The sequence below is a fragment of the Rhipicephalus microplus genome, chromosome 7 (assembly GCF_043290135.1).
Source record: "Rhipicephalus microplus isolate Deutch F79 chromosome 7, USDA_Rmic, whole genome shotgun sequence".
NCBI classification, from domain to species: domain Eukaryota; kingdom Metazoa; phylum Arthropoda; class Arachnida; order Ixodida; family Ixodidae; genus Rhipicephalus; species Rhipicephalus microplus.
The window spans coordinates 79,267,984-79,294,310 of record NC_134706.1 but is presented as its reverse complement, the minus strand read 5'-3'; the positions used below and the strand labels follow the sequence as shown (position 1 = coordinate 79,294,310).

At 47.7% G+C, this 26,327-nt stretch overlaps 1 protein-coding gene across 2 annotated transcripts in view; it reads right to left on the bottom strand.

Annotated features, from left to right (window-relative positions):
• LOC119179692 (uncharacterized) overlaps positions 1–26,204 on the bottom strand; it is a 31,725-nt gene extending 5,521 nt beyond the window's left edge. The window contains exons 1-7 of one of the 2 annotated variants that reach the window (XM_075869319.1): positions 25,841–26,204; positions 21,829–21,960; positions 19,401–19,670; positions 16,146–16,621; positions 13,627–13,681; positions 12,780–12,863; positions 3,608–3,828 (exon numbers count right to left, since the gene is read on the bottom strand). In XM_075869319.1, the coding sequence (XP_075725434.1) occupies positions 3,608–3,828; positions 12,780–12,863; positions 13,627–13,681; positions 16,146–16,621; positions 19,401–19,670; positions 21,829–21,960; positions 25,841–25,865 (1,263 nt within the window). In that variant the 5' untranslated portion in view covers positions 25,866–26,204. Of the gene's footprint in view, positions 1–3,607; positions 3,840–12,779; positions 12,864–13,626; positions 13,682–16,145; positions 16,622–19,400; positions 19,671–21,828; positions 21,961–25,840 lie in introns of both variants that reach the window. The other variant, XM_075869318.1, reaches the window with a different exon arrangement.
• Positions 26,205–26,327: the final 123 nt, after the last annotated feature.

The window sequence follows — 26,327 nt, the reverse complement described above, 5'->3', positions numbered from 1 at the left end:
CAGTTTGTTCAAAAACTTCACAGCCTGTAAGCATTCACTGGAAGGTGAACGCACTTTCAATATTTTTTTTTAATTTTGACCAAGTTTGCCATTCCCACTGCCACATCCATCCTCAATTGAAGATTTTTAAGGGTGTACCATGCATACCATATAAAATGCGAGCAGTGGCAAGCATTGGCAGTGGTACAGTGCGCGCCCTCCAGTCCTGACAATAACCAGGCACGTGCATACAGTCTGGCAGCACTGCACGTATCTGTGCCTGTCTATGGTGATGACAGGAGGGTGTGCACTGCACCACTGCAAATGCTTGCCGCTGTTTGTTCCATTTGACATGTATAGTACATGCTAACAAAAAACAATGTACATATATTCAATCAAACTGCATTAATTTGAACTCTGTTATTTTGAAATGCCACTTAATCTTGTAGCGCCATCATCACCATCATCATTTCTTCATCACCGCGCCGCGCCTCTCGCGCAGCTGATGCTAGCTCGAGCTGCGCGAGTTTTAGAACGAGCTTCTGGCCTGGCGGTTTGGACGCTGGTAGTCGACGTGGCTCCGCTTCAGGCCTGCAATAAAGTGGCGAGATCGGCACGGCCCCATCGGCCGCCTTCGACGTCATCTCACGTCTCTCTTCTCTCGCCGCTACATTGGTGACCCGGAGAACACGCCCTTCGCCGAACGGCCCGCTGCCATGTTCCCGCAACTCTGCCCGCCAGTGCCACCGTTCCAATCGACCTACCCCAAGGTATGGTTTATGCAGCTCGACGCCGTTCTTGCGGTGAATCGCATCACGGACCAGCTGCTGATGCACGCCATTCTTCTCGACGCCCTCCCGGTAGAGTTGCGCCATCTCGCTGCCACTTCAAGCACCAGCCCGCAGCCTTACGATGCCCTCTGCACTGCGGTGCTCGCCCGCAGCGGCAACACATACCGTCCGCTTCCGTTTACCCGCACCAGGCAGGTTTCCCCGGCGTCACAGAGCAAGGTACGAACCGGTCCGCAGCCCTCCATTGACCGCTACCTCGGTACCCCGGCTTCGACTACTTCTACACCTGATCCGGTCGCAGAAACATCCACTCCTGCACCTGATCACGACCGCGAGGTAGAAGACTCCCCCACTGCGACTGACCTTCCCTCCGAGAGGTACATTCCCTCAGAGCCCCCGTGCAGAGCTTCATCACACGTACCTGCGACCTGCACGTTTTCTACGAAAGCGACGGCACGTGACACCGTGGCCCCACCAGACTCCATGACGACCTCGGCTGGGCCAGCTTACCTTCCTGCAGACTCCCCGCCTGTCCCGGCGCCTGTGGAGGCCCGCGGCACCACTCGCACTGTGGACCCAGAGCCCACTGTGACACTTCACGCCATCAGTTTCCCCTGCACACCGGTGCCTGCTGCTCAGGGCCTCGTGGACTGCCGGCGCCTACTGACATCATTCTCGATGTGTCCTGCGGGGGTTCAGGCCCCTGGGCATGCACGGCTGGACGTGCGTGATGCTGTGGCGATGTCAGGGGGTCCCGAGGGCCGCACGCCTGGCTCACCGCGGGTGGAGCACACCGTGCGTGCCCCAACGGATGCGCAGTTGGGCCATCCGCCTGCCACTGCGTGCGCGTGCTCGAGCATTTCGGCGCCGTCGACGACCCATGACGGCTGTGACGCCGCATGCCCGCCGCTCGGTCTCGCATCACCGGACGTCGGGTTTGGCTCGAACAGCGCGCAATTCATCGGCGTACGCCTACGCGTCGCGCGTCGTCAGAGGTCGAGAAAAGCAGTCTGTCAGTGCCCTCTGGGCCGGCTCGTTGTCACTGTAAACCATGTCGCACTTCGTCGGTCCAGAGCGCACCGTTTCAGACTTATCTGCACCCTGCTCGGCCGACCAGGCGGCCGCCGCGCCCGGTGATGTGCCACCGGAAGCGACGGTACCGGCACGGTGGGCGCACTGCCAGGGTTTACCGCACTCCCTGTCGTCGTCCCCACCAGCTCCAACGTGGAGGTAACGCTGGACCCTCTGAACTGGCCGTGCTGCGCTCATGCTGCAGTTCATTTTTTGAGCATCAGCGTCCAAGTGCGCGCGACAATCGGCCGCGCCGGGGCGGCCAGTGTGTGTTCTCGGCCCTTGGCCATTTTTCACCTTGTTGTTGGGGCTCGCTGTCGACAAGGGTGTCCCTTCATCACGACCCTCGCCCGCTCCTTCCAACAGCGTGTCGGCCTGGCCACCCTCGTCCGCTGCGCCATTCCCAGTGTCGCCCACCAGAGACCCACTGGTTCCCGATGGTCACTACACGTTGACAAACTGGACTTCCTAAACGGACACCTTGCGGATTGTCGTTCATGTATATAGTCTCTTTCTCTTTCTTTTTCACATGCCTTCAAATCGCGCAAAGCGCTAGGGGGGGAGCCCTGTAGCGCCATCATCACCATCATCATTTCTTCATCACCGCGCCGCGCCTCTCGCGCAGCTGATGCTAGCTCGAGCTGCGCGAGTTTTAGAACGAGCTTCTGGCCTGGCGGTTTGGACGCTGGTAGTCGACGTGGCTCCGCTTCAGGCCTGCAATAAAGTGGCGAGATCGGCACGGCCCCATCGGCCGCCTTTGACGTCATCTCACGTCTCTCTTCTCTCGCCGCTACAATCTAAAGGGATTCCAGTGGTCCCATGTTTTTCAAGGTAAGTATGAGTGGATAATTTGAAGCAGCCATCAGAAACTGCCCGGTTATTCTAAGAACATTTAGTGCCATGTGCCAATTCCAAATCATTTCTCTGCAAGTTCACGGAAACGACAGCCCTTAGAAGCCACAGGGCAATGCGATGAATCGATGTGAATGAGTGACAACAAATACTGCTGCCAGAGGGAAAAGAAAAAAGGGGTCCTTTAATTAACTAGAATGTGCACCTGTGGAAAAGACATGCTTCACTGCAATGCAGTAGTGAGCTTCTCACAAGATCAGCATGCAATGATTTACCCATTGTTCCTGGGAACATAAAAAAATTAATAAAGGACAGTCTAACAGGATTGCCTATGTATGCGTACCTCCGATTGGCGATTGGTCTAACAATTGGAGCACTTCCACTGCTGGCAGAGTTGTTGCCAGCAATGCCTACTTCAAAAACTCGATTTGAAAACCTCAAATGATCGTATTTTCCAGCGAAAATGCATCGCAAATTCTGTTACACTGGCCATTTTTTAGTTCTTTATTTTACCAGAAAGAATGGGCGAACGGTCGCATCATGACGCGCTGACGCTGCAATGAGCATGCGACATGCTGCCTGCGTGTCCCCGCTATGTTGCAGTGAAGGACATCTTCTTTTCCGCAGGACTTTTTTTTTTTTTGCTGGCAGCAGCTAGGCTTACTGCTCCCTTGTGTTAGCAACAAAATTGGAACCAAACATTACCCCTGGAGCCGGAAACTGGTCAGCACAGCAGACGCTCACCTCTGACCACTTTTAATGTTTCAAAGTTCCATGCATGCCATTCTTTGTCCATTTTGTCCATTCAAAAGCTCACTTGATTAAAAGATTTTTCAGAGTCCCAACTTTTGAATTAAAGATATTTTACAGCACTACTATTTTGTGCCGACAAACAACTGGGGTGTTTTCCTCACCAGGCGGCGGGAGCGTGCCAGGTCCCTCTGCAGTTGCTCCATCTTGCGTGCGTGCCTCTCTCGAAGCTCCTCGTACTTCCGCTGAAGCTGCTCAGCGTCGACAGCCACATCTGAAGCCGACGAGGACGCCTGGATGGCAAACCGCACGTGCTGCTCGTGCAAGCGCCGAAGCACGCGCTCGGCGTGCGGAGACATGCTGACGTCAGGTGATGACTCGTCTCCTGCGACATCCGTAAGCGGTCCACAGAATTTTCAGTCAACCATTGCAACACGACATCTACAGTGTTGGATCTAAATGTTTTACAGCCGAGCTGCAACCATCTGTGTTCCTGTTTTTGTGCTGCCATTGTGCAGATCAAAATGTTGCTGAATTAATTAGCTCATTAGTCTGGCAACATCCCTTCCTTCTGTGTATGGCTTGGAGGTTAGAGTACATGGCACTCCACTTTATTCTTTATTTATTCTTTATTCAATGCTTACCCCGCATTGCCCAAAGGCGTAACAGCAGGGGGGTTACAGAAACGACATAAACAATGCTTCATTCTTACAGCACACTTGCATGGCAGACAATTCATTACACCCTTTAACAGTTCTAACAAAAAATGAATTGGCCGTTCCCTGGGCCTTACATTTTATGAGGCTGTGTTGGCAAAAATTATGCCGTGAACGAGTTCGCAGCATTCGGCTCCACGAACATGGGTCATAAAAGGTGTACGAGAGCCTTCATGAGTGCGAAAGTATTGTAACCAAGAAGCAACGTTAGTGTACAGTGCATCGAAGGGTCTCTTTGCTAACACTAGTTCCGTCTTGGTTTACTTGGCATTCGAAGCTAGGAATGACACCCGCTGCAGCATGAATCGCTACCCATAAAATCTTGTACATGTTCTTAACATCCTTTAAGCTAACGCCACCAACGGTAAAGTTTGAAGCACGCATCTCTTAAAATGGGGTGATAAAGAAGTCAATAGCCACACACTTTTATAGACCCGAGAGCACGCGAAAAATGCTAAAGCCGCACATTTAAACTTTAATGTGTAATGTCCTTGGCGATTTTCGTTTGTTTGTTAATTGTACTTTCACTTGTGTTCCACACAAGTATGCTCCATTTCTTTGCTTCTCCATAATAAAAATAATGATGCTCTGAAGCATTATAATGCATGCATCAAAATTTCCATGTGTAGTAAACATGCAACACTACAATTTATCTTCCTCACAAAGCATACTAACAACAATAATCAAATTTGCATCTATCACAACACTAGAAACTGGAAGAATTAGGGTAGGAGTCATCAAGATCCACATTTGACAATGTAGAGTTTATGTTGGTATTGTTTAATGTTACTTCTAAATGGCACTGCAAGTATGCTCTAATCTGATGGTGTCACCAGTAATCTTATCATCTGTATATAGTATATATTTCAGTGCAATGAAATAGATGGTCAGTGCATATATATATACATATATATTGTGAGACGACGTCAGGTACGAAGGAGCGACCGTTTTATTGTCAACCCAGACGCGCGAGCCAGCAACCGAACAAGCAGCGAGCCGCTACGATGATGATGATCACGGTGCTTTGTATGCGCAGGTGAAAGTGAAAATGATGAGCAACACAATCAGCGCTCACACTATTTCCCCCCTACACGAAAGCGGTCTGCAAGACGTTCATTTAGTAAGTGTATGAGCGCTGGATATAAGGTTTCAGGCGAGACACATGGACGATCTCGGTCCCGCGACGACGGCGATCAGAAGCCGAAGTAACCGGCGCGACGCGATAATTTACGGCTGATGTTCGTTCAAGCACGGTGTTAGGACCCAGGTATCTGTGAATGAATTTTTCACAGAGGCCGGGTGTGCGAACAGGTGTCCAGAGGAGCACTTCGTCGCCTGGGTAGAATGACACAACTCGACGTGTCGCATCACAACGAACTTTTCGCTGGGCCTGAATGGTAGAGGTGTTGGCGCGGGCGATTGTGCGGCAGTGGTTGACACGGGCAGCGAATTCTTCCGGAAGGGACGCAGATGGGACAGAAGGCGTGGACAAAAAGCTGGTGTCTAGAACAAAAGATGGTGCACGGCCATACACAAGAAAAAACGGGCTGTAACTTGTAGTGCGTTGTATGGCAGTGTTATAGGCAAACGTGACGAAAGGTAGTATTGTGTCCCAGTTCTTGTGATCGGGTTGGACATACATAGAGATCATGTCTGACAAAGTTCTATGAAAACGCTCAGTAAGACCATTGGTTTGCGGATGATATGCCGAGGTGGTCTTATGGATTGTGTCAGAGGCCTGTAAAACTTCAGCGAGCACACGAGAAAGAAATGTCTTGCCACGGTCACTCAGGAGAACACGAGGGGCGCCGTGGCGCAGGATAATGGCACGCAGAACAAAGTCGGCTACTTCGCTGGCAGCTCCAGTAGGAAGAGCTGCCGTCTCAGCGTAGCGAGTAAGATGGTCTACGGCAGTAACAATCCAGCGGTGACCGGCGGCGGTAAGCGGAAGGGGTCCGTATAAGTCTATGCCGACGAACTCGAAGGGAGCGGATGGGCACGGGAGAGGCTGTAGAGGGCCGGCGGGAAGAGATGTCGAACGTTTTCGGTGTTGACATGATGAACAGGAAGTGACGTACCTGGAAACACTAGTGGAGAGGCCAGGCCAGAAGCAGCGAGTCTTAATGCGATCGTAGGTTTTATGAAAACCCAAGTGGCCAGCCGTCGGGTCGTCATGAAAGGCTTCTAAGACTTGGAGTCGAAGTGAGCGAGGTATGACCGGGACCCATCGGCTACCGAGAGGATGGTAAGTTTGTCGAAGTAGCGTTCCGTCATGAAGTTTGAAACGCGTGAGTTGTCGTCGCAAGCGGCTGTTGGGAGCACGAGATGAGCCGGTGAGCCGATCGATGATTGTACGGCAGTATGTGTCTGCACGTTGGAGCGAGGTGAGGTCTGCGGATTGAAGGAAGTCATCCGGTGCAGTGGGCTCGATGGGACTAAGACTGGTCATCTGCGTGGTCTCTTGGCTGGGAGGTGCTGCGCAGCAGGTAGATGCGTCATGATTTTGCAACAGCGGACAGCGTGACAAAGCGTCGGCATCTTGGTGTTTGCGGCCCGACCGGTATGTGACACTGTAGTCATACTCCTGCAGTCGGAGCACCCAACGACCGAGGCGTCCTGACAAGTTTTTTAATGATGACAACCAACAGAGCGCATGATGATCCGTGACGATCGTGAAGCGGCGGCCATACAAATAGGGGCGAAATTTTTGCACGGACCATACGATAGCGAGACATTCCTGTTCAGTGATGCTGTAATTGCGTTCCGCTGGGGAGAGAGTACGGCTCGCGTAAGCCACGACTTGCTCTTGTGAAGCCTGGTCACGCTGCAGCAGAACAGCGCCGATTCCGTGCCCACTTGCGTCAGTGTGTAATATAGTAGGGGCTGTGGGATCAAAATGGCGAAGAACTGGCCCTGACGTGAGGCATCGCTTCAGGGTCTGGAAAGCAGCTTCACAGTCATCTGTCCAAAGAAATGATGCACTTGTGGTCAGGAGTTTGTGAAGAGGAGCCGCGATAGTGGCAAAATCACGGACAAAACGGCGGAAGTAAGAGGCTAAGCCGAGGAAGCTGCGAAGGTCTTTGAGCGTGGTGGGCTTAGGAAAGTGCAGCACAGCGGCCACTTTGTCGGGATCAGGTTCGATGCCAAGCTTGCTGACAACGTGGCCTAACACTTTGATGCTGCGGCTCGCAAACCGACACTTCTTGGTATTTAGCTGGAGACCGGCTTTGGCTAGACATGTGAGCACCTCGTCTAGACGTTCTAGGTGTTGCGAGAAGCTGGATGAAAAGATGACGATGTCATCCAGGTAACAAAGACAGGTCTTCCATTTTAGGCCACGCAGCACCGTATCGATCATCCGCTCAAATGTGGCTGGGGCATTGCAGAGCCCAAAAGGCATCACATTGAATTCGAAGAGACCATCAGGAGTAGCAAACGCTGTCTTCTCTTTATCAGACTCATGCATCGGGATCTGCCAATACCCAGATCGTAGGTCGAGACTTGAGAAATATTCTGCACCCTGTAAGGTGTCAAGTGCATCGTCAATTCGAGGCATAGGATATACATCCTTGCGCGTAATTTTGTTTAGTGCCCTGTAATCAACGCAAAATCGCACTGATCCGTCCCTTTTCTTAACTAGGACAACAGGAGAAGACCAAGGGCTTGTGGAAGGTCTGATAACGTTGCGTGCGAGCATGTCATTGACTTGTTCCTCGATGACCTTGCGTTCTGAAGACGACACGCGGTAAGGGCGACGGCGGATAATACGAGAACCGTCTGTGGCGATGTGATGAGAGGTCACCGTAGTTTGACCTAAGCCATCCGAACAAACGTCAAAACAAGTCTTGTGTTTTGTTAAAAGGGCCATTAAGTCATTAGTTTGCGTTGGAGTGAGATATGGACTCAAAGTGGCTTTAAGCGCATTAGATGAGCCTCCTGGTGGCGTACACTTAGCGACTGACGGCGGAGACGATACAGTGACGACACATACCGGTGCTATGTCGATAAGGCTGGCAACAGTGGACCCCTCTGGCAGTAGTTGTGGCTCTGTTGTCGTGTTGTAGGCGGTGAGACTGGCATGACCACGCGAAAACCGCACTAGACAACATGCGATGGCGATTCCACGGAAAATGCAGCGCTGATCGGGGACAACCACTGCGTCACCGTCAATGGTATCGCTGGATCTAATGGTGAGGATACGTTCTTGGGCCGGGGGCAGTACAAAGTCTGCAGCTGCAACAAGGTGAGGCGACGAAAAATCGTAAGCACTAGAATTTTCAGTGTCCGTAATGCGAATAACGGGCGGACCACACGAAATGACAGCGGAAGCGGCTGACAGGAAGTCCCAGCCCAATATAATCGGATGAGCACATGAAGAAAGCACAGCCAATTGTATATGGTGACGAATTCCGTCGATCAGAACACGAACAGTGCATTGTCCAATAGGGTAAATTCTATTTTCATTAGCACCACATAACACCGGACCAACATATGGAGTTTGCACTTTTCGTAGACGATGACATAGTTCGCGATCAATGACCGAAATGGCTGCTCCAGTGTCCACGAGTGCGTCAACCGAAATGCCTTCTACACAAACAGTTAGTAAATTTGCAGGGCGCGCAGGAGGAATTGGGACACTTCGACGACAGGCAGTTTCTCCTCCAAAAACTGCAGCTGCTAGTTTTCCGAGTGGCTGTCGAGGGGCATCAGGGCAGAACGTAAAGGCGAAGTAGTACGGCGGAAGGGCGATGGTGAACGACGGCGGGGTGAGCGGGAAGAACGAGGTTCACCGTGGGACAAAGGAGGCGAAGGCGAACGTCGTGACGAGGGAATGTAGGTTCCTGGAACGTAGGGGTCAGACCTCGCAGCCCGGTCACTCTCGTACGAAGAATAACCTCGTCGTTCATCTTGCTGGCGCCGACGGCAAAAGCGGGAGATATGTCCTCTTATGCCACAGTAGTAACAGACGGGGCGCGTAGGGCGCCAGGCAGGGAAGTGTGGTTGTGGTGGTGCCTTGGCTGCCATCGCGGCCAAATGGTCGTATACGACGTCCGTAGTTACAGGTGGAGTAGGTGGAGGAGGCCGTGACACGACTTCGGCATACGTAGGCACATGTAAGGGCACAGGAGGCGGGGCACGTGCGACGCTCGTCATCGACGCCAATTCGTCCTTTATAATTTCCCGCAGGTTAGGAGGGGGTGAGCGGGCAGGTGAAGTCGGTGCGCTGGCAGGAACAAGGCTGTGAAGTTCCTCTCTCACTATGGTGCGAATTAGAGCTCGCAGCTCATGCTCGCCAGTAAGACGAGTGTCATAGGAGGCGTGTGGAAGGCGCATTGAGTAAAGTGCGTCCAGGCGCTGGCAGGTGGTAATAATGTCCTGAACTGTTGTCGGGCTCTGCATGACAAGAGCATTAAAGGCGACGGAGTTGATGCCTTTCATTACTTGCCGAATACGATCGGCCTCCGGCATGTCCTTTTGGGCGCGGCGGCAGAGGGCCAGAACGTCTTCAATGTACGATGTGTACGATTCGTCAGGCCCCTGGATGCGGGTAGCGAGCTTCTGTTTAGCTACCTCAGAGCGTCCTGTAGAAGTGCCGAATATTTGACGCAGCTGCACCGTGAATGCTGACCAATCAGGAAAGTCGCGTTCGTGGTTATGATACCACGTCTTAGCAACCTCCTTCAGATAAAAGGGTACATAGCGCAGCTTATGTGCCTCATCCCAGTAATTGCAAGCACTGGTACGGTCGTAACTGTCCAGCCATTCTTCTACGTCCTCACCGCGAAGGCCAGAAAACACTGGAGGGTCTCGTTGCGAGGTACTCACGGTGTGGTGAGGCCCAGCAGGCTGAGCGGGTGGTGCGAAGAAGGCGGTAGGGGGTGGGTCGTTTTGCGCCATCACTGTTGGCAAGCACAGCCGTCGACCTGATCGGAGCTCCAGGGGTGACCGGTAGTGCAGGAGGACTTGGGAATCACAGCACGCTCCACCACTTGTGAGACGACGTCAGGTACGAAGGAGCGACCGTTTTATTGTCAACCCAGACGCGCGAGCCAGCAACCGAACAAGCAGCGAGCCGCTACGATGATGATGATCACGGTGCTTTGTATGCGCAGGTGAAAGTGAAAATGATGAGCAACACAATCAGCGCTCACAATATATATATATATATATATATATATATTAATGAGATCTAACAGACAGTAATGCCAAGGAATGTATAGGGGAAGTTATTAAAACCAATGGGATGTAAATAAGAAGAAAGAAAAGTGGGTGAAAAAATAACCAGCCGTCAGCAGGATTCGAATAACGCGTTCGAACGCGTTATTCGAAGGTCGTAGGTTCGAATCCTGCTCACGGCTGGTTATTTTTTCACCCACTTCTCTTTCTTCTTATTTACATTCTATTGGTTTTAATAACTTCCCCTATACATTGCTTGGCATTACTGTCTGTTAGATCTCATTAATTTTGTGTCAAAACACGGAAAAACGAGCCCTTAGCTATACACTTCTTTCCCTTATATATATGTATATATATGTATCTGTCTCTCTCTCTCTCTGTGTGTGTGCGCGTGTGTGTGTGCGTGTGTGTGTGCTTTTGTGCAATGAAATAGGCCTTCGATCGGAGCAGACTGATGCCGACATAGAAGCATGCACAAACAGAAAAGATTTTTCTTAGCAACAGAATGAACTTAGCATCAGGAATGCCAGCTCCATACTGGTCTGCACAGCTGTTACATCAGGGGATACCCACACACACACAAAGTGTACAGCTCAGGTTGCGTGCAACCTTTTCCTCTGTGCTTTGGTGCAATAACTAGAGAAACATCTGCCACTGCAGTGAACGACAAATTTAGATTAGAACCAAGAGTGGTGTGTTCAGCTGGCCTTCGCTTGTACTACTACTATCCCTGCCTGACAGGCATTCAAATTCTGAGGTTACCCAAGCTTGGTAATGTTTCAAATTGATGAATTCAAAGGTCTGATAAACGGGACTGATTTGCTGGTCCCTGAGGTTTTCTTCGAAGGACAACAAACAAAAATAGAAAAAAAAATGATTTAAACATCTAAATTATACGTGGAAAATGCAAATGATTTGAAAAACAGTTTGCTAAGTATTTTGAACAGTTGGCTGCATATTTCGGAGAATGGGCAGCGTGAGTCGTGACGTCAAGGGTCACCGCGGTAGATGCAGGGTGCACATTTTCCTGCCCTGCTACTTCTATCCCCCTTCCACAAAGGCACTAAGATGTGCGTTGCTCTTCGGGGGCTCCGCTCAAGACCCTCTATACAAGAGTGTTGCTCTATGCCACCGGGTAGGCAGCACTATTCACTACCAGTGCCATTCGGAGTAGTTCTAGGAACCGTAGAGGGAGCTGAGTGGGTTGAGAGCCGCGGGTGACGGCTGGAACAGTTGGCAGGTCCATTTCCAGTGACGATAAACTCCACCTCTTCTAGGTCAGAATACAGCTGCTAGACGGGGTAGTTTGTGAAAAACTCGTGAAATTTATTATGTTCCGCTAGTTTCCGTCTAGAATGATGGTTGTGTTGAAGTTTTCAGCACCTGATCTGTCAGTATGGGTGAAAATTTCGGCGGCGAAAATTACGTCAGTATCTCTTCAGTGGGCGTTCACTGTATTGTAGGTCCCATTGCACGTACCGCTGAGGAAAGACGCCTGCAATGCCACTGGTGATGGCCATCATACCAGCATTATGAAATACCTGGCAGTTGCCTAAGCACTGTTACTTTTGCCAAGCCACATTATCCTTACATTGCCATACTTGCTTTACATGTGCAGACATGTAAAACTTGCACACACTTGCAACACCATCAAAGGGGCTCAGGCATCACTATAAATCTTGCTACTGCTGGCTATAGTAATTTCATTTTTTTAAATTTTACTCTATGGGCCTTCTTCAGAGCATTGCATTGGTGGCAGACCGATCTCCTCATTTTTTTAATCTGTTAGAATGTAATGTGTCAACAAAAAATTATGAAAACTTCTACACATGAATAAAACTGAAAAAGAGAAAAGAAAAACTGAAAATAGAACTGCTATAGTGACTTTACACAGAGCATTCACTGTTTGGCAACCAACCTCCGCCGGAAGACAATGCTTTGAAACAAAGGCACCGTCACTTCACGAGGTTGGCCCACAGTTAAAATCTAGCTGCCGCAGCCAAGAATCGAGCGAAACTTGCCACTCCATTCTTGAATACCACTACGAAGTAAGTGGCTCGAACACCATGCAGGGCTCTCGATTCAAAGCAGAGAACCTTCCGTGCTTCGATCGCAGGTCCCTTGCTCAGCATCTTGCCCCCTTCTTCATTCTCCTGGTGAAGATACCATACGAAATGGTATCAAGTGTACACAGAAACTCGCACTTATAAGACCTAACTTGGGAACTCCATAACATTCCCGATGAGGTATACTCTCGTTAAATGGAACCTTAAGGGACCAGGAGAATGTGTTTTGTTTGACAAGAGTAGTGTTTGTTGAGAGATGAACCGCTATTAGTACAAAACCAGTATTAGAAGCAGTTTCATTTAAGCAGCAGTTTCACTAAAAAGATACTGAGGCACATGCCTTTGGAAAGTGCCAGTTTCAGAACAAGAGAACTCACCCTCAGTTTCGGAACGAAGACGCTTCCTGGAGGCACCGCTGCTACCAGCCCGTTTGATGGCACGAGCAGAAGGCGAGAGCAGCACTGGATAAGGAAATGGCAAATAAAGCCAAGGAAAAAAAAAAAAAAAGAAGCCACAAGAACAGCAACAATTACTAACAGAGTAATGACAACAGAGTGACAGGTATCAGAACAAGACATCAAAACCTGAATGTATAGTGCCTCGTTATGTAACTTCTGCACTTTGTGTTCGTAATGATCATAGCTGGGGTTCAACGTCCCAAAGTCATGATACGATTATGAGACGTGCCGTAGTGGAGGGCTCCAGAAATTTCGACCACCTGGGTTTCATTAACGTGGACCTTAAATTAACGTGGACACAGGCCTGAAGAAGAATCGCCCCCATCGAAAACACAGCCACCGCAGTCGGGATTCGATCTCACGACTTTATTCTGTGTTGATGAAGAATATACATGAAACACATTTTTCTGGGTATCCCAAGACCTCCTCAAAAAGGGAGGGGGGCGTTCGAACGGGTGGGGATGCTTGCTAGGCATTATATGGTAATTTAAGTATTTTATTTTTCTATCTGGCGTCCTCACTGACATTAGTCACTGAAGAGACCCTTGAAGATCCTAAAACAGAACTAAATACGACATAGACAAGTAGACATCGAAAAATACGCCACAGCACTGTCCTTCAATTTTTGTTGTCTTTTCACGCAGCTTTTCAAATATTCAACAACAATTACCAACTAGCCAGTTGTCTATGCCCCTACACTAAAGGATGGCAGTGTTAATCATTAGGCCATTTGGCGGTAGTGGTAAAGGCCATTACGAAAACGTACCAGACTTCTTCACTGGACGTGGTCGCTTGCGTGGTGGCCTCTCGTCACCGGCAAGCTATAAAAGAAAAAAGAAATGTGGCTGCTCTCTCCTTCTAGAAATCAGCATAACACAAAAGAGAAACGTGTCTTTTATAATTTCTTATGAATTCCAGGGCGCTTGCTGCCTAATAATACTTGACTCGCGTGTTGTTGGGAGCCTCTATATCGATTGGCAGCGTTTTCTGACCATGCTCAAAAAGTGTTGCAGGGCCTTTTAAAACGTGCTTTTTAAACAAAAACACCGGACAAGTATACACAGGACAGGCAAGTATCCACAGGACAAGCGTGAACAACAGTCACAATCCTTACTTTTTCGTGTGCGAGCAGCGTGCTCCTTTGGTAAACGTGGCTGCGGCAGCGAGCGGAGTGACCTTTGTGCTCTCCTGAATTGAGAGTCTGATAAGCGGGCATGCAGGAGTGACCAAACTGCGTGGATGCAGCACTCATTGAAACGCGGAAGGCATAGAGGAGCGAGGCAACGACCTCCAGAGCACGCTCAAATGCCCCAACACCACACGAGCTCGTCGCGCCATCTCACTACTGATTAAAAAACGCACGGAAGTTGCGAATCTCTGAGGACTGCAAAACGATATATGGTGTAAATAAATTGCTTGCCGTTAACACTCTTGACAATGACGGTTTAGTGCTTATTGCCACGCGGTGCGGATCAAGAAGCCGCTGATTCGACGCCCCGCGACAGCTCCTTTCCTTTTTGCCAGCGGAGTCATGGTGGACCCAGGCAAACACTTACGTGTTAAAAGAAGGAAAACCTCATTGCAGAAAAATGCAACAGCAACTCAACTCGCCAAACGCACACAGGTTAAATATTTTATATTATCACACCGGTATTGACCGCACCGCACGTCACCACTTCAATAATAAACAAAAATTAGGTGACGGTATCCACAAGCCCACAAACCACTCTCCCGTAAAAACAACATTCCCGCCGTGCTGTTTGCGCCAAGAGAGCACGTGCCCAACGATGGTCACGTGCACAAAGTCGTTCCTGGAAAGCTGGTGCAAATAGTGCTTACTTTTTAGCTGCTTTCTGTCGACTGTGCACTTTTGATTTTTCTTTGCACTACTCAAAACTGCTCATGTAAAGTACTCACAGAATGAAATGGAAAAATTTAGAGCCGAGTAATGCGCGTACTTTCGTTTCCAGAGTGTACAGTTTGCGTCGAATCGACGCAATTTTTTCTCAAACACTTATGTCAGAGACAACATTAATTTCGTGGTCAGATTTGTAGCAACATAACATGGCTATCACGAGCGATTGCTCAAAAGCAGTCATCATACTAGAAAAAAAGCGATGCCACACTTCAGTCCATAGTAGTGAAACAGAGAACTGACATGAAAAGAAAGAGAGGGGATATTTAAGCACATCTCTGGTGGTGCCTTAAAAAGAAGCATAAGCAATGGTTGCGCATATGTTTCCCTTGTTATTTACAGCAGTGCGCGGCACTGTCTTGCAGCTAACAAAAGCCGGGAGTGCCACTACAGTGGAATCCCGATTATACGACTTTCGGCAGACCACGCGAAACCCCTGTATAATTCGGGAGTTGTAAAATCGAAAAACTAAGATTATAAACAATGGCACTCAGCCTTGCCTGAAAACCGGGCACAGACTGCCTGAATAAGCCCACGGCACGACTTTCTGCCTCTTCAAGGAAGGTGGACTAAATTATTCTTGCCAGTGGCAGCCAATGGAGCGTCGCTTAGTTGCAAGAGGTGCGAGCGAATTTTTAGTCTCAAATTTACAAACAATCGAAGATGGCGGCTCAGCGAATCGCTCAGATAGATCGGATCTCACCAGAATGGTCGTCTGCACACAAGCAGACGCTTTCCCATATGCTCAACGTGAGTAATGTTTGCTTTTTGGGTTTCAACACGAAATAAGCCAGAAAATACAACAGTTATGTTTGTCTCTCTTAGCTTTCTCTTTTCGACGCGAGGTGGCGCTTCGTCGCATAGAAGCCGTCCAGACGTGTTCCATTTCTCGGACACCAAGGGCTCGGTGCTGCCTTTGAAGCTGTCTGCCTAGACTGCCTGCGATGCTGTCTAAGAATTGAAACACAGCCCAAGAAGCACACTTATTGGTCCCATGAGAAAAGCTACCGGAGCAGTGTGACATGTTACAATCTATTCGATGCATCAATTGAAGCATTCATCAACTCTGCACTGTGACAGACGCCGCGCAACACTGCTTTGTACCATTCCCTCTATTCTTTTTTTGACACCCGCTTGCAATATCATTACAAGAAAGGTCCCCCGTGAGACATAGATTCCTTCTAGACCAATTTGAGCTGTATTTTTCATCTTCTAGGAAGACCGCTCGATTGGGTACAATCCATAAGAATTTTATTAAAATCTAAACCACAGCACAAAACTGTTAAATTACAAAGATTTTGTTCAGACAAGGTTTTCTAAATGGAAGTCTGACTACAAATATAACTTTCTCTTGAACCAAGTTACCACACCTTGTCGGCTTCTTCCAACCGCTGCCTGAGCTCGGCCAGGGTTGCTCTCAGCCTCTCCTCCACGCTGGTGTCCGATTCCGTCGACCCCGAGTCTTCGTGCTTTGGCGTGCCACGAAGCCAGTACGGACTTCCCTGCTTCCTGCCTTCGAAAGCAGTCCTCGGCAGGTAGTAATCCGTGGCACTGCCATCTGAAAACTTCCTTGCATCAACGTCATCCAGGCCAGATTCCGCCGTAGTGTAGCTTGTCGTGGGAGACGGCGTATCGGGTGCAGGCCGGTTTCGTGGTGGGCACTCGGGATAGGCACGGAGCCTGGCTCGAAGGGCCTCGGCAGCACTGCATTCTCTGGCAGCTACATAGTCGCAGAGAAAGCAGGAGGCCTCGCTGTAGAACGACTCGGAGTCCGTCGATGACAATTCTCGAGGTGTTGAGTGGCTTGCTGCTTCGTTCTTGGTGCCACACCGGTGGCAGGTGTTACCTGGGTGAAAAACAAAAAGAAAAAGTAAACCACAGATGCGGTTAAAGAATGCACTAGATTATGTCTGGCTTTTTTTTATTAACATGAAAGTGTTTTATGCCGGGGTCTACCAAGACTTCAGTCACGTATTTTCTGCCCCAAAAATGACGTTGAAAAAATGTACACGATCAGATGTAAAAGAATAAAAGTTCCGAACAGCCATCGAACCAACGACCTCTCAGTCCACAGCAACAAATGCCAAGCACGCCACTCCTTGCGCCACGGCCACACACGCTGACGGCTTTACAAACGCACTTTTTATATTGCACACTTTCTCTTGGTGCTCTTGGTCAGCAGGGTGGTGACGCCCTCTTGGATCGGTTAAGTAAACTAATTCATCATTACTGGGGCCTCCACTAGAAGCAACTGCAATGCATGTTGCTATGCTTCCTTCCCATTCGGCACGTTTTCAATAGAAATGCAATTCTGTCAACACCCCAATACCGTGAGGCAGCAAACTTAGCCCAAGCGTTGGCCTCCCTCAGACCATTCATCCAGATCCAAAATAGCTCTGCGACGCTTGCCTGACTCACTTGGCTGTAATATCACGTTCGTCGCTTACGCTTGCCCCTAGAAATATTGTGGCCGGATTACTGGGGCAACATAACGCTCTGTGCATTTCCCTCTACTCCAACCAGTGTGTTCAATCACACTATAACACGCCGGTGGGTTGGCGAACTTAGCTCAGGCATCCATACGATGCTCAAGTGGCCAACCCACTTTTTTCTCTGATTACGCTTTCATAGTTAACAATTACAGCTACCAAAAAGCTTTGTTTAATCATTGATCATGGACGTTAGTCGTCAGATTGGAGATGTACCAACGTTAGTCGTAAGATTGGACATGACTGAGCGTCAACGTAGGCACATCCACTTTAAATGTTGCTATAGCTGCCAGCCCCATTACACATTGTGCAAGTTCTCCGATGTCAGTGTACAGTGAGAACTCAATCACAGTTAAACCTGCCCATAACAAAACTCCAGACAACTCATTTCTCGACATTACAAATTTTTTATATGCCCCACCACCACTCCATAGAGCACATGTATTTGCGACCTCTATGTAACAAAGTGGCAGCATGAGACACCCTTGATATAATGAAGTCTGGTGACCGACAAACGAAAGAATTTGCCTTAAATTTTATCATTCTAGATTGACCCTCCATCTTTACCAATTACTTGCAAACAACTAAGCTTGAGGTAGCATCATCTGCATGACACGTTTGAAGCCCCAGTAAGTGTGAGGTGATGACTCGAGCCGGCATAGCCGCCGTTTTTGCCACCACTGGAACATGTGAAAACTGTACCCTCCCCTCTCCCTTCAAACCAAAAAAAAAAAAAAATGAAAAGAAAACAACTGTTGCGATGGCAGCACAACTCTTCAGTTGCTACACAAGTCTCTGAACTGCACTTCGTTACAGTGGCCCCAAATGATGCCACTAAAAAAAAAATTTTGCTCCGTGTCGTCACGCTTCGAGCATGTGTCAGATATGGTAAGCAGTTCTCCAATTTTCCTAATAGTATTCTTCAGTATCAGTGTCGTTCACTCTTTTTTTGAGCACTGTGTACGCTTGCGTGCACTCGAAACTAAGTGCACATGGAAAGGCTCCAGTAGGGTGGCTAGAAGGAGGAGGTGTAATGAGCGCAGCGTTTTTCATTTATCGGAGAGGGTTCGTTGATGGGCCAACGCCGCTAGGGGCACTGATGGCAGTGGTGCGAGTGGCGAGCAGCGCACCTCGCTGGGTTTCGTGTGGGTGCTATCATTTCCAACGAGCAAGGTGCGCCATCGTTATTAGATGATTGCACTTCCACATGCAAATGTCAAACTAAAGCATAAATATATTCTAAATGATTGTCAACCCGCGAAGACAGCATGAGTTCTACGAACGTATCACTAAATAGCACGACTTTTGACAGGCGCAACCTCGTAATGTACAAGCAGCAGACGATGCTTTCGCAGAGCAAGTACCGGACCAATGTTGAAGCGTGTTGGAGCGAAATGGCGAGTGCGGCCAATCTAAGGCCCCAAGACAAACTTTATAAACATGAAGGACTTGGCCAAAGTAAGAAAGTTACAGATGGGGAAACGCTCGTTATGATGACTATCCCAAAATGGCACCGCCCGGTTGTTCCGTTCCAGACCAATAATTATTTTAGCGACGCTTGTTTTTACGACTTCTGCAATAATTGTGCTGTTGACACTACTGAATAGCGTAAATGAATACAATTCGGCCTCTGCATTTTCTCATTCTCTGTAAGAGGTTCAGGAAATGTGACTTGGCAGCACCCCTTCAGAGCTTTGTCAACCAGGTCGAAAGGAACGTTTTCATGTTTCTATCTTTAAAAAATATGCTTGAGAATGCTCTGCAACCTTTTTCTGCAGTTCCGCTTCGTAGTATTACAAATATATTTGATTTGCACTCAAACATTATTATTATAATTCGCTTTGCACCCAAAATTGTGCTACTTGCGCAACTCTAGTTCACAGCAGTGTCTGCTTTCCGCAGGATGTGTTTCCTCATCAAGTTCAAGGGGCTGTTTATGACCTTAAAACATATTTTCAAGGTTAAAAAGAATCGCTGTCAATTTAAACACTGAATTCCTGGCCTACGAATGCAAGTTTCCCCCATTTTCACGAGCACCACATCCCAGAAATGCGGTTTGTGTGGCCAACTCATTGGGCCTGCAAACTCAATAAGCAAAGGTAAAGATATGGCAACGAGAAAAAGATGGAAACATACGCCCCGCGGCCCTTTCGGATGACGATCCAGGTAGTGACAAGTCTGGTGATGACAGCGTTGGCGACAATGACGATGAGGAACCTCCCTGCAAGTCGAGGCATCCAGCGAAAATCTCGAGCAGATGCATTACTACTTGCGGGTCGCGTGCGACAACATCGCGGCCTTGAATGTGTGGCAGGGACGTCTGTAGCACGCGGTTTGCGAGTATGTCCAGGGCCGCCTGCACGTTCACTGCTTCTTCAACACGAGTCTGCGGGTTTTCGATTAGCCCTGCAAAAAAGTAGGTTGTCACGGTTACAACTGCCTGTCAAGCGAAATTTCGTTGATGCTTCTCTCATGTTCGCTAGTGACTAAGAGCTGCTAGTGAATAAGCTGTCCATACTGGGAGTATGGACAGCCTATTTAGAATGAAATGTTGTCACAACCCTGTCAATGCGAAGGAAATCACCGGCCAGATTCCAAAGGTTAATGTATCAGTGCCTCAAAGTGCACTACGAATGCATGAAAGGTTAGGTTCTTTTAGCATGCCAGCAAACCCCGGTGGTGATCTAAAGACCAAGTCAGAACTAAGAGTTGATAACACACACAAAAAAAAAATCAGCTAAGGCAGAACAAGAATCACATCAATATGCACACTTGGCTGGTTCAATTGCAACACAACTCACATGGGTTTAATAGTAACGGGAACAATGAATTATTTGTGCAAATATAGAACCACTCGAGAATACTCAAGAACACTTAGTCTTTTCATATTCACTAGCTTGGTGAATCCCTCCTCGTACACTGTAGCGATGATGAATCGTTTCTCTTCCCAGTCAGCAATCACGTGTCTACATGACAATGTCTTCAAAACTTTTCACTGCTCCCACAGTGTCATTCCTCCACATTTCCAAGACCGACTGCTGGCATTACATCATAAAACCACACATGTTGTACGGCTGACCGAGCCCCACATTTTTAGGTGCCCACTTCTTGTCTTTATAATGATAACTACAGACAATAATGCCAGGGAAAGTGCAGCCGTTGTTATTAGAAGTAATTGTAATGTGAAGAGAAAAGTGGACGAAAAGAGAACCTGCCAACGGCAGAAGCCGAACCTGCGACTTTCGACTATTGTGTCTGATGCTCTACCACTGAGCTACAGCGGCGGGCATCCCTCTGTCCACTTTTATACCCAATAAAATTGCATCGGACACGCTATGCGAAGGTCGCATGCTCGGATCCTGCCAGTGGCAAGTTATCTTTCCGTCCACTTTTCTTTCTTCACATTACAATTACTTCTAATAACAACCCCTATATTTTCCCTGGCATTATTGTCTGCTAGTTATCATTATAATGTGTCTAACAAAAAAAAAGAGCCCTCAAGTTCACAGTATCCTTATTTCTTGTCCTGCAGTTTGCGCTGCTTTGAATAATATGGACCCACACTTCTACAACACAACTTCCTCACCCACTAACCAACTACCATCCACGTGCGCTCACACCGAGTTGCGCCTCGGCCCGCAAATCTTCGAGGTGACTCATTCGCTCATAGCACAGTGGAAGCTTGGGGAATTGGCGAGCTCCTTCTCGCTCTGTGGTGGCGGATGCGCCGGCGGTAGCCGCACTTACCTCTAGAATTTTCTCCATCTTGCATGGGTATTAGCTTTCTTGACCTGCATCGTCTCCAAAGGAGGTGAAGAGATGCTTTGGGCACCTTTCTATATATATATATATATATATTTAAATATTTCATGTTCGTGTTCAGCCGAGGCTCGACTGGCACTACCACTGTCTTTTGATACTATCATCTGTTGGGGGTGGTGCACATTGGGTGAAGTGCTCGTTTGTGTCGAACGTTTAGCTTAATTTCAGAAAAAAAAGCTGTTACTTTTTTCTTAGCCATTCCTTAAACAGCTATTGTTGTGTACATACCAGACAGATATGCAAGATATGTTACTTACTCTACAGCCCAGACGCCAATGAACTTTGCAGATAATAAACACTGCAGTTCCTACACTCCACCCCATACATCAGCTCCACGGCTTCACAAGAATTTCGATCTGAAAAATGTGTAAGACCACGTGTCTTGCAGTTGAACTTTGTCACAAACATGGCATCCACAAGTGGCTCTGGCTGAGCCTTACTGCTAAAGTCCAGAACAAGCTATCGACAATCGCACAAACGAGAAGGTTTGTTTATTTTTAAGACACTAAGCATCTTCATTTGTTACCTGTAAAAACAGAAAAAGAAATAATAAAATGGGAGGTAAGATGATTGAGCTAACTCTTAGTGAGAATATGCATGCACTGCGAGAAATCTCACCAACTTCCTTACTGATGCACCTGATGTGTGTAACACAGTATAGAATAATAACCTTGCGATCCAGGTTGACTACCCTTTCATCTAGGAGTCAATCTGCCTGGCGTTCATTGTTGATTATCCTCACCTGGCACTTCGATTCCACAGCAAGCCTTGAACAGCATGAGGACCAATTGAGGAGAGAGGGCTGACAGTTTTCCGATTCGGGGGTGGGGAAGCTGGCATTGTATGATGATCTTGTTGACAAGCTCCAGGCACACTGCGTATTTCGTAAAAGAAAAAAGAATGGAAGAGGAAGCGTCGGGAACCCTCGTTTGATTCGTTCAGAGGCAACATTCTTTGACAAGACTCCTTAATATTCATAGATTCCCTTATCTATTTCTCTAAGATGACTAAAAGATGAAAGTCATCTTTATCTTTTTAGCGAATTGTGTTGACCCCCCCCCCCCCCACTTGTTGCAAAAACCACTGAGTTTACTATAAATACACCAGAGGGAACTCTGATGGTAGTGTCTATGGGAGTTCCATACACGGCACTACAGCAAGCATGGCAACAATAAATAGCACATGGATTTGTCTAATCTTCGTACTTCTGACTCCGTTTGGGTTCGCCTGGTATGGAGTCGCTTTGTTACGAAACAAAAAATCATCAAACGTTCAGCAGTTTCACTTCCCCACCTTTATCTTTCCGGCTCACCATTTCAAATCGGGTCACGAAGTTCAAGAGGATTCATTCTTTCATTGGAAACAAAAGCAAAACACAGCAATAAACGAAGCCACAAGTGGGTTCGAGGCCAGCAAGTCTTTCTGTACCTCACTGGCCTCTGAGAACGGCCCATTATTGACCAAGCACTGATATTGCATTCAATCACGCCATAAATTTTAATGAAATAACAGACAATCAAGCCAAGGAAAGCTTGATTGTCTTACAATTTTCATAAATATTGTGTCTAACAAAGAACAACGAACCCTTAAAACTGATCTTCTTTCGTACAGTAACAAATTTTGGCTATTTGTGATGTCATCACATTATGATAATTTTTTGCATCACTCGTGTCGATGATGACACCCGTCTCTCGCGAATAATTGCCAAGTCTCGAAGACACCGACGCTGACAGTCAATATTTATATCTGATGAGCCATGCAAGGCTCGCAACTGAATAAAAAGTTACATGACTAGTCTATAGCTATTTGGCATTTCCTTTCATACATAAACTAACACCTGGGTTTTTGCTTGCCAACACCACAGTCCCGTTACGATGTGTCCTGTATAGCAAAAAACATGGGGTTAATCCTGTTGACCAATCTGTTCATTAGCAAGGCAGAAATTGACATAAGTGGGCAGTTTAGCGTCTTGCACTCATGACGACATGACTGCAGTCACCAGGGTTGAACTCGCAACATTAAGCACAGATGCAGAATGTTACAGCATCTAAGCTAATGTCGTGAACGAGCCACTAATTTTCTTCTGGCATTCCCTTTCGCTACATTGTCATCATTGCTCTATTGTTGTGCAGTGGAAAGTTTGCCCACAGCAGAGTGTCGGAACGAAATGTCTTTTGTTTTGGTTTTTGTTTCATGTTATGGAACGAAAAATTCCATTGCTGAACGAAAAAGATGTTTCGTAATGGTCCGCAATTCTATTTAATCGTGTGCAAAATTTGAAGCTAGAGTAACAATAAAAATATTGGCTTTGTGGCATCATTACTCACAGTCCTCTTGAGGCGTGGGACAGGAGTAGGACAGATTCACTCATTCCACGTTCTTAAGAACAAACCTAACTGTGCCACAAATTCTTACAAATTAGTGGAAACCAGCGCTTTTGTTAGTTATAGTAGACTTTCTCAAAAGTGAAATACGAATTTTTTTAGCAGGCTGAATGCTTGAGTCAAGGAAGTGAGAATGATCTCAAAAGCAGTCCGTCATTGAGTGAACCGCTCATTTGCGAGACTGCCGTTCACATAAAACAAACTTTCGAGCCGACAATGCTTTCTCCAGATTGGCATGTGTCACGGGCACATAAAAGTTAACTAGTGTTAATACAAACATATCTGGTTTCCACTGTTTTCTTTTTTCACACAATTTTGACACATCTTTACTTTGTAATTACTACCCAAGATACGCTCTAGCACTGTACGCTGAGATGTGCATTATTGCTCACGTTGCATGACCTCGGTTATTCCAGACTGCAGAGTTCCCGCGTGAATCGAAAAGTGTTAAGAAAAAATTTCCTGTTAACTCTAGAACGAAATAATGAATAACGTTTTGGTTACGCTTTCATTTCATCCCGAAATACAGTTTTTTTTTATATCAGTTTTCATTCCTTTTCGATACAGTGGCCCACAGTATTGCGAACCAATTGACTGTTGCAATTTAGAGGCAACGCATTTCGAATGCACATGATATAATAGGAACTTAGCTTGTATCAGCGCGGCATATATAAAGAAACAGGACGCAGAGGTAACGAGAAAGATAGGCGCTAAACTTCCACCCGTTTATTCCATGCCCTGCGCTCTCCATCTTACACGTGCATGAAAAAACACAACCCATTTTGCATGTGACCTCATTCTAAGAAACATCATTTTCTTTTCCATGAAAGCAACTGATGTTGGGCTCACAAACACGTTTCCCATTTCTGCTATATGTTCGAGTTCCTTTATTTCACGTGTGAGCCGACTCCTAAAGCAGCCAATAATGACACAGCTGTACAGATTAGGGAACACTCCCAACCTTCGCAGTGCCCTGCTAGGAACCCTCCTGCTGAACATCTGTGTCGTGTTTCTTTGTTATATGTGCAGCAGTAATACAAGCTAAATTCATGGATGACCGAACCCGCTGAGCTTCAACACTTCTAAGGTAACAGGGTCTGCGATTCATGCATTTCTGAAAATATGCAATTAAAATATCTGAAAACCTATCTCCGAGGTATGGCATCCAAGCATACTACACCCACTGAGAAAACAGTAAAAAGAGGGGGTGAGGAGAGATTCTGCACATTTTGATCATTTTGGGGAATAAATTTTGGGGATTTCATTTTGGGGAATAAATACATCCAAGTGCAAAAGCAGTTTAGCTGCACCCCCATTCGTGAGAGCAACTGCTAGAATCAAGGGATAACCAATCTACCAAGTTTATAATGAAAGGAGTTTCGTAGCGAGGGTAAACTTTTAACGGCTCATGAGAACCAGAGTGGTCATCTAGAGTGCAGTCTTTAGTGAACATGCACGGCGGATCCTTTGAATGCACGAGTCTAGAGTCAAGCGGCCTGGGCTTACAAGCATGAATGACACCTCCATAAACTGAAATTCTATTTGCAGCACCGTACAGAAAAGTTGCTGCCGGATGTGCCACCCTCGCATGCTAAGTTACAGTGGTCTGCCCAATGCGAATATCATTTACCTAGACAAGTCCTGTAACTATGTTCATGCTGCCCAGCTTGCCAGTAAAATCAAAGCATGGGGTGTCTGAGCTGGGAAACTGTGTCAAAACAAATCGTTCATGTGTGGCCACAATTGCATTGCTGTATTCAATATAAACGTGAGCATACAGACGCAGATTGGGAGCTAATGCATGGCCCCAAAGACGAAGGCGCTCGCATCAATCTAATCGTAAGGTTGCGAAAACGACAAGCTTTCCGGGAAAGATCTTCAGAGTGTACTTGAAGATCTATCTACTCGTGTGCACACTAAATGTGCACGCAAAGCAGCAACGCACGTAAAAAAAAATTCAAGCAGTGGCCTTTTCTTAGTCGATAACGGAAGTGTTTATGTGGATGCGATTGATCATTAGGAACATTGCTGGCGTGAGCGGCTCAGATGACACAACAAGGACTTCCCACAACGATGCGGGATAAGCATAGCCTCGGAACCGAAGCACGTTACTAACAAAAAAAAGGGGGGGAGGGGGGGGACACAGCGCCACACTGTCTAGAAGCGTTAAACGAACCGGAAACTGAACACACACCGCCGCCGTTCAATGCACCATTCATCAGACATGTGACAGGTCGCAAGCTGGCGAAATGTCACGGACGCGCACAGGCAGCAAACATTGTTGGGAGGTTTCTGATGACGCTTTCAATAATGCAAGGACGCCGAAGCACACCACAATATCAAGCATAAAATAAAGCAAAACAATCGCACCTCTTTCCGCATTGAAGTCACTCATATCACCGCTCAAGCGGGCACCGACGATCAGCCGTGCTACGTGGGCGCAATTCAGCGATCCACGGCTAGAAACTCAAGACGGGGAAGCGAATTTCGCCAAGTCTTCGCTCGCGATTTCAAGCTTCCCTCCACGATCCAAGCGCTGCCATGGCCCAGCTCGTCGACAACTCCGCCCTCTCGGATGTTGACGTAATCCCACGCTTTGGTGCTTTTCCACTGCACGTATCGGCGTCCACGGGCCTCTCCGATGCTCGTATCTCGCTGCGGAGGCGACGCACCCGAGCCGAAACGCCAGTTTTCGACGCTAACTCCGATTTACGGGCTCAGCGCAGGGCCTAACATATCGCAACAACTCGTGGGTCAACACAGTCAATGGCTGGCCTGACGTGAGCTTCGCTCGGCAGCCGCCGCATACCTAAGCGCTGCCTGTCCAAACTAAAAATAAACCGAAACTATTTTTCAG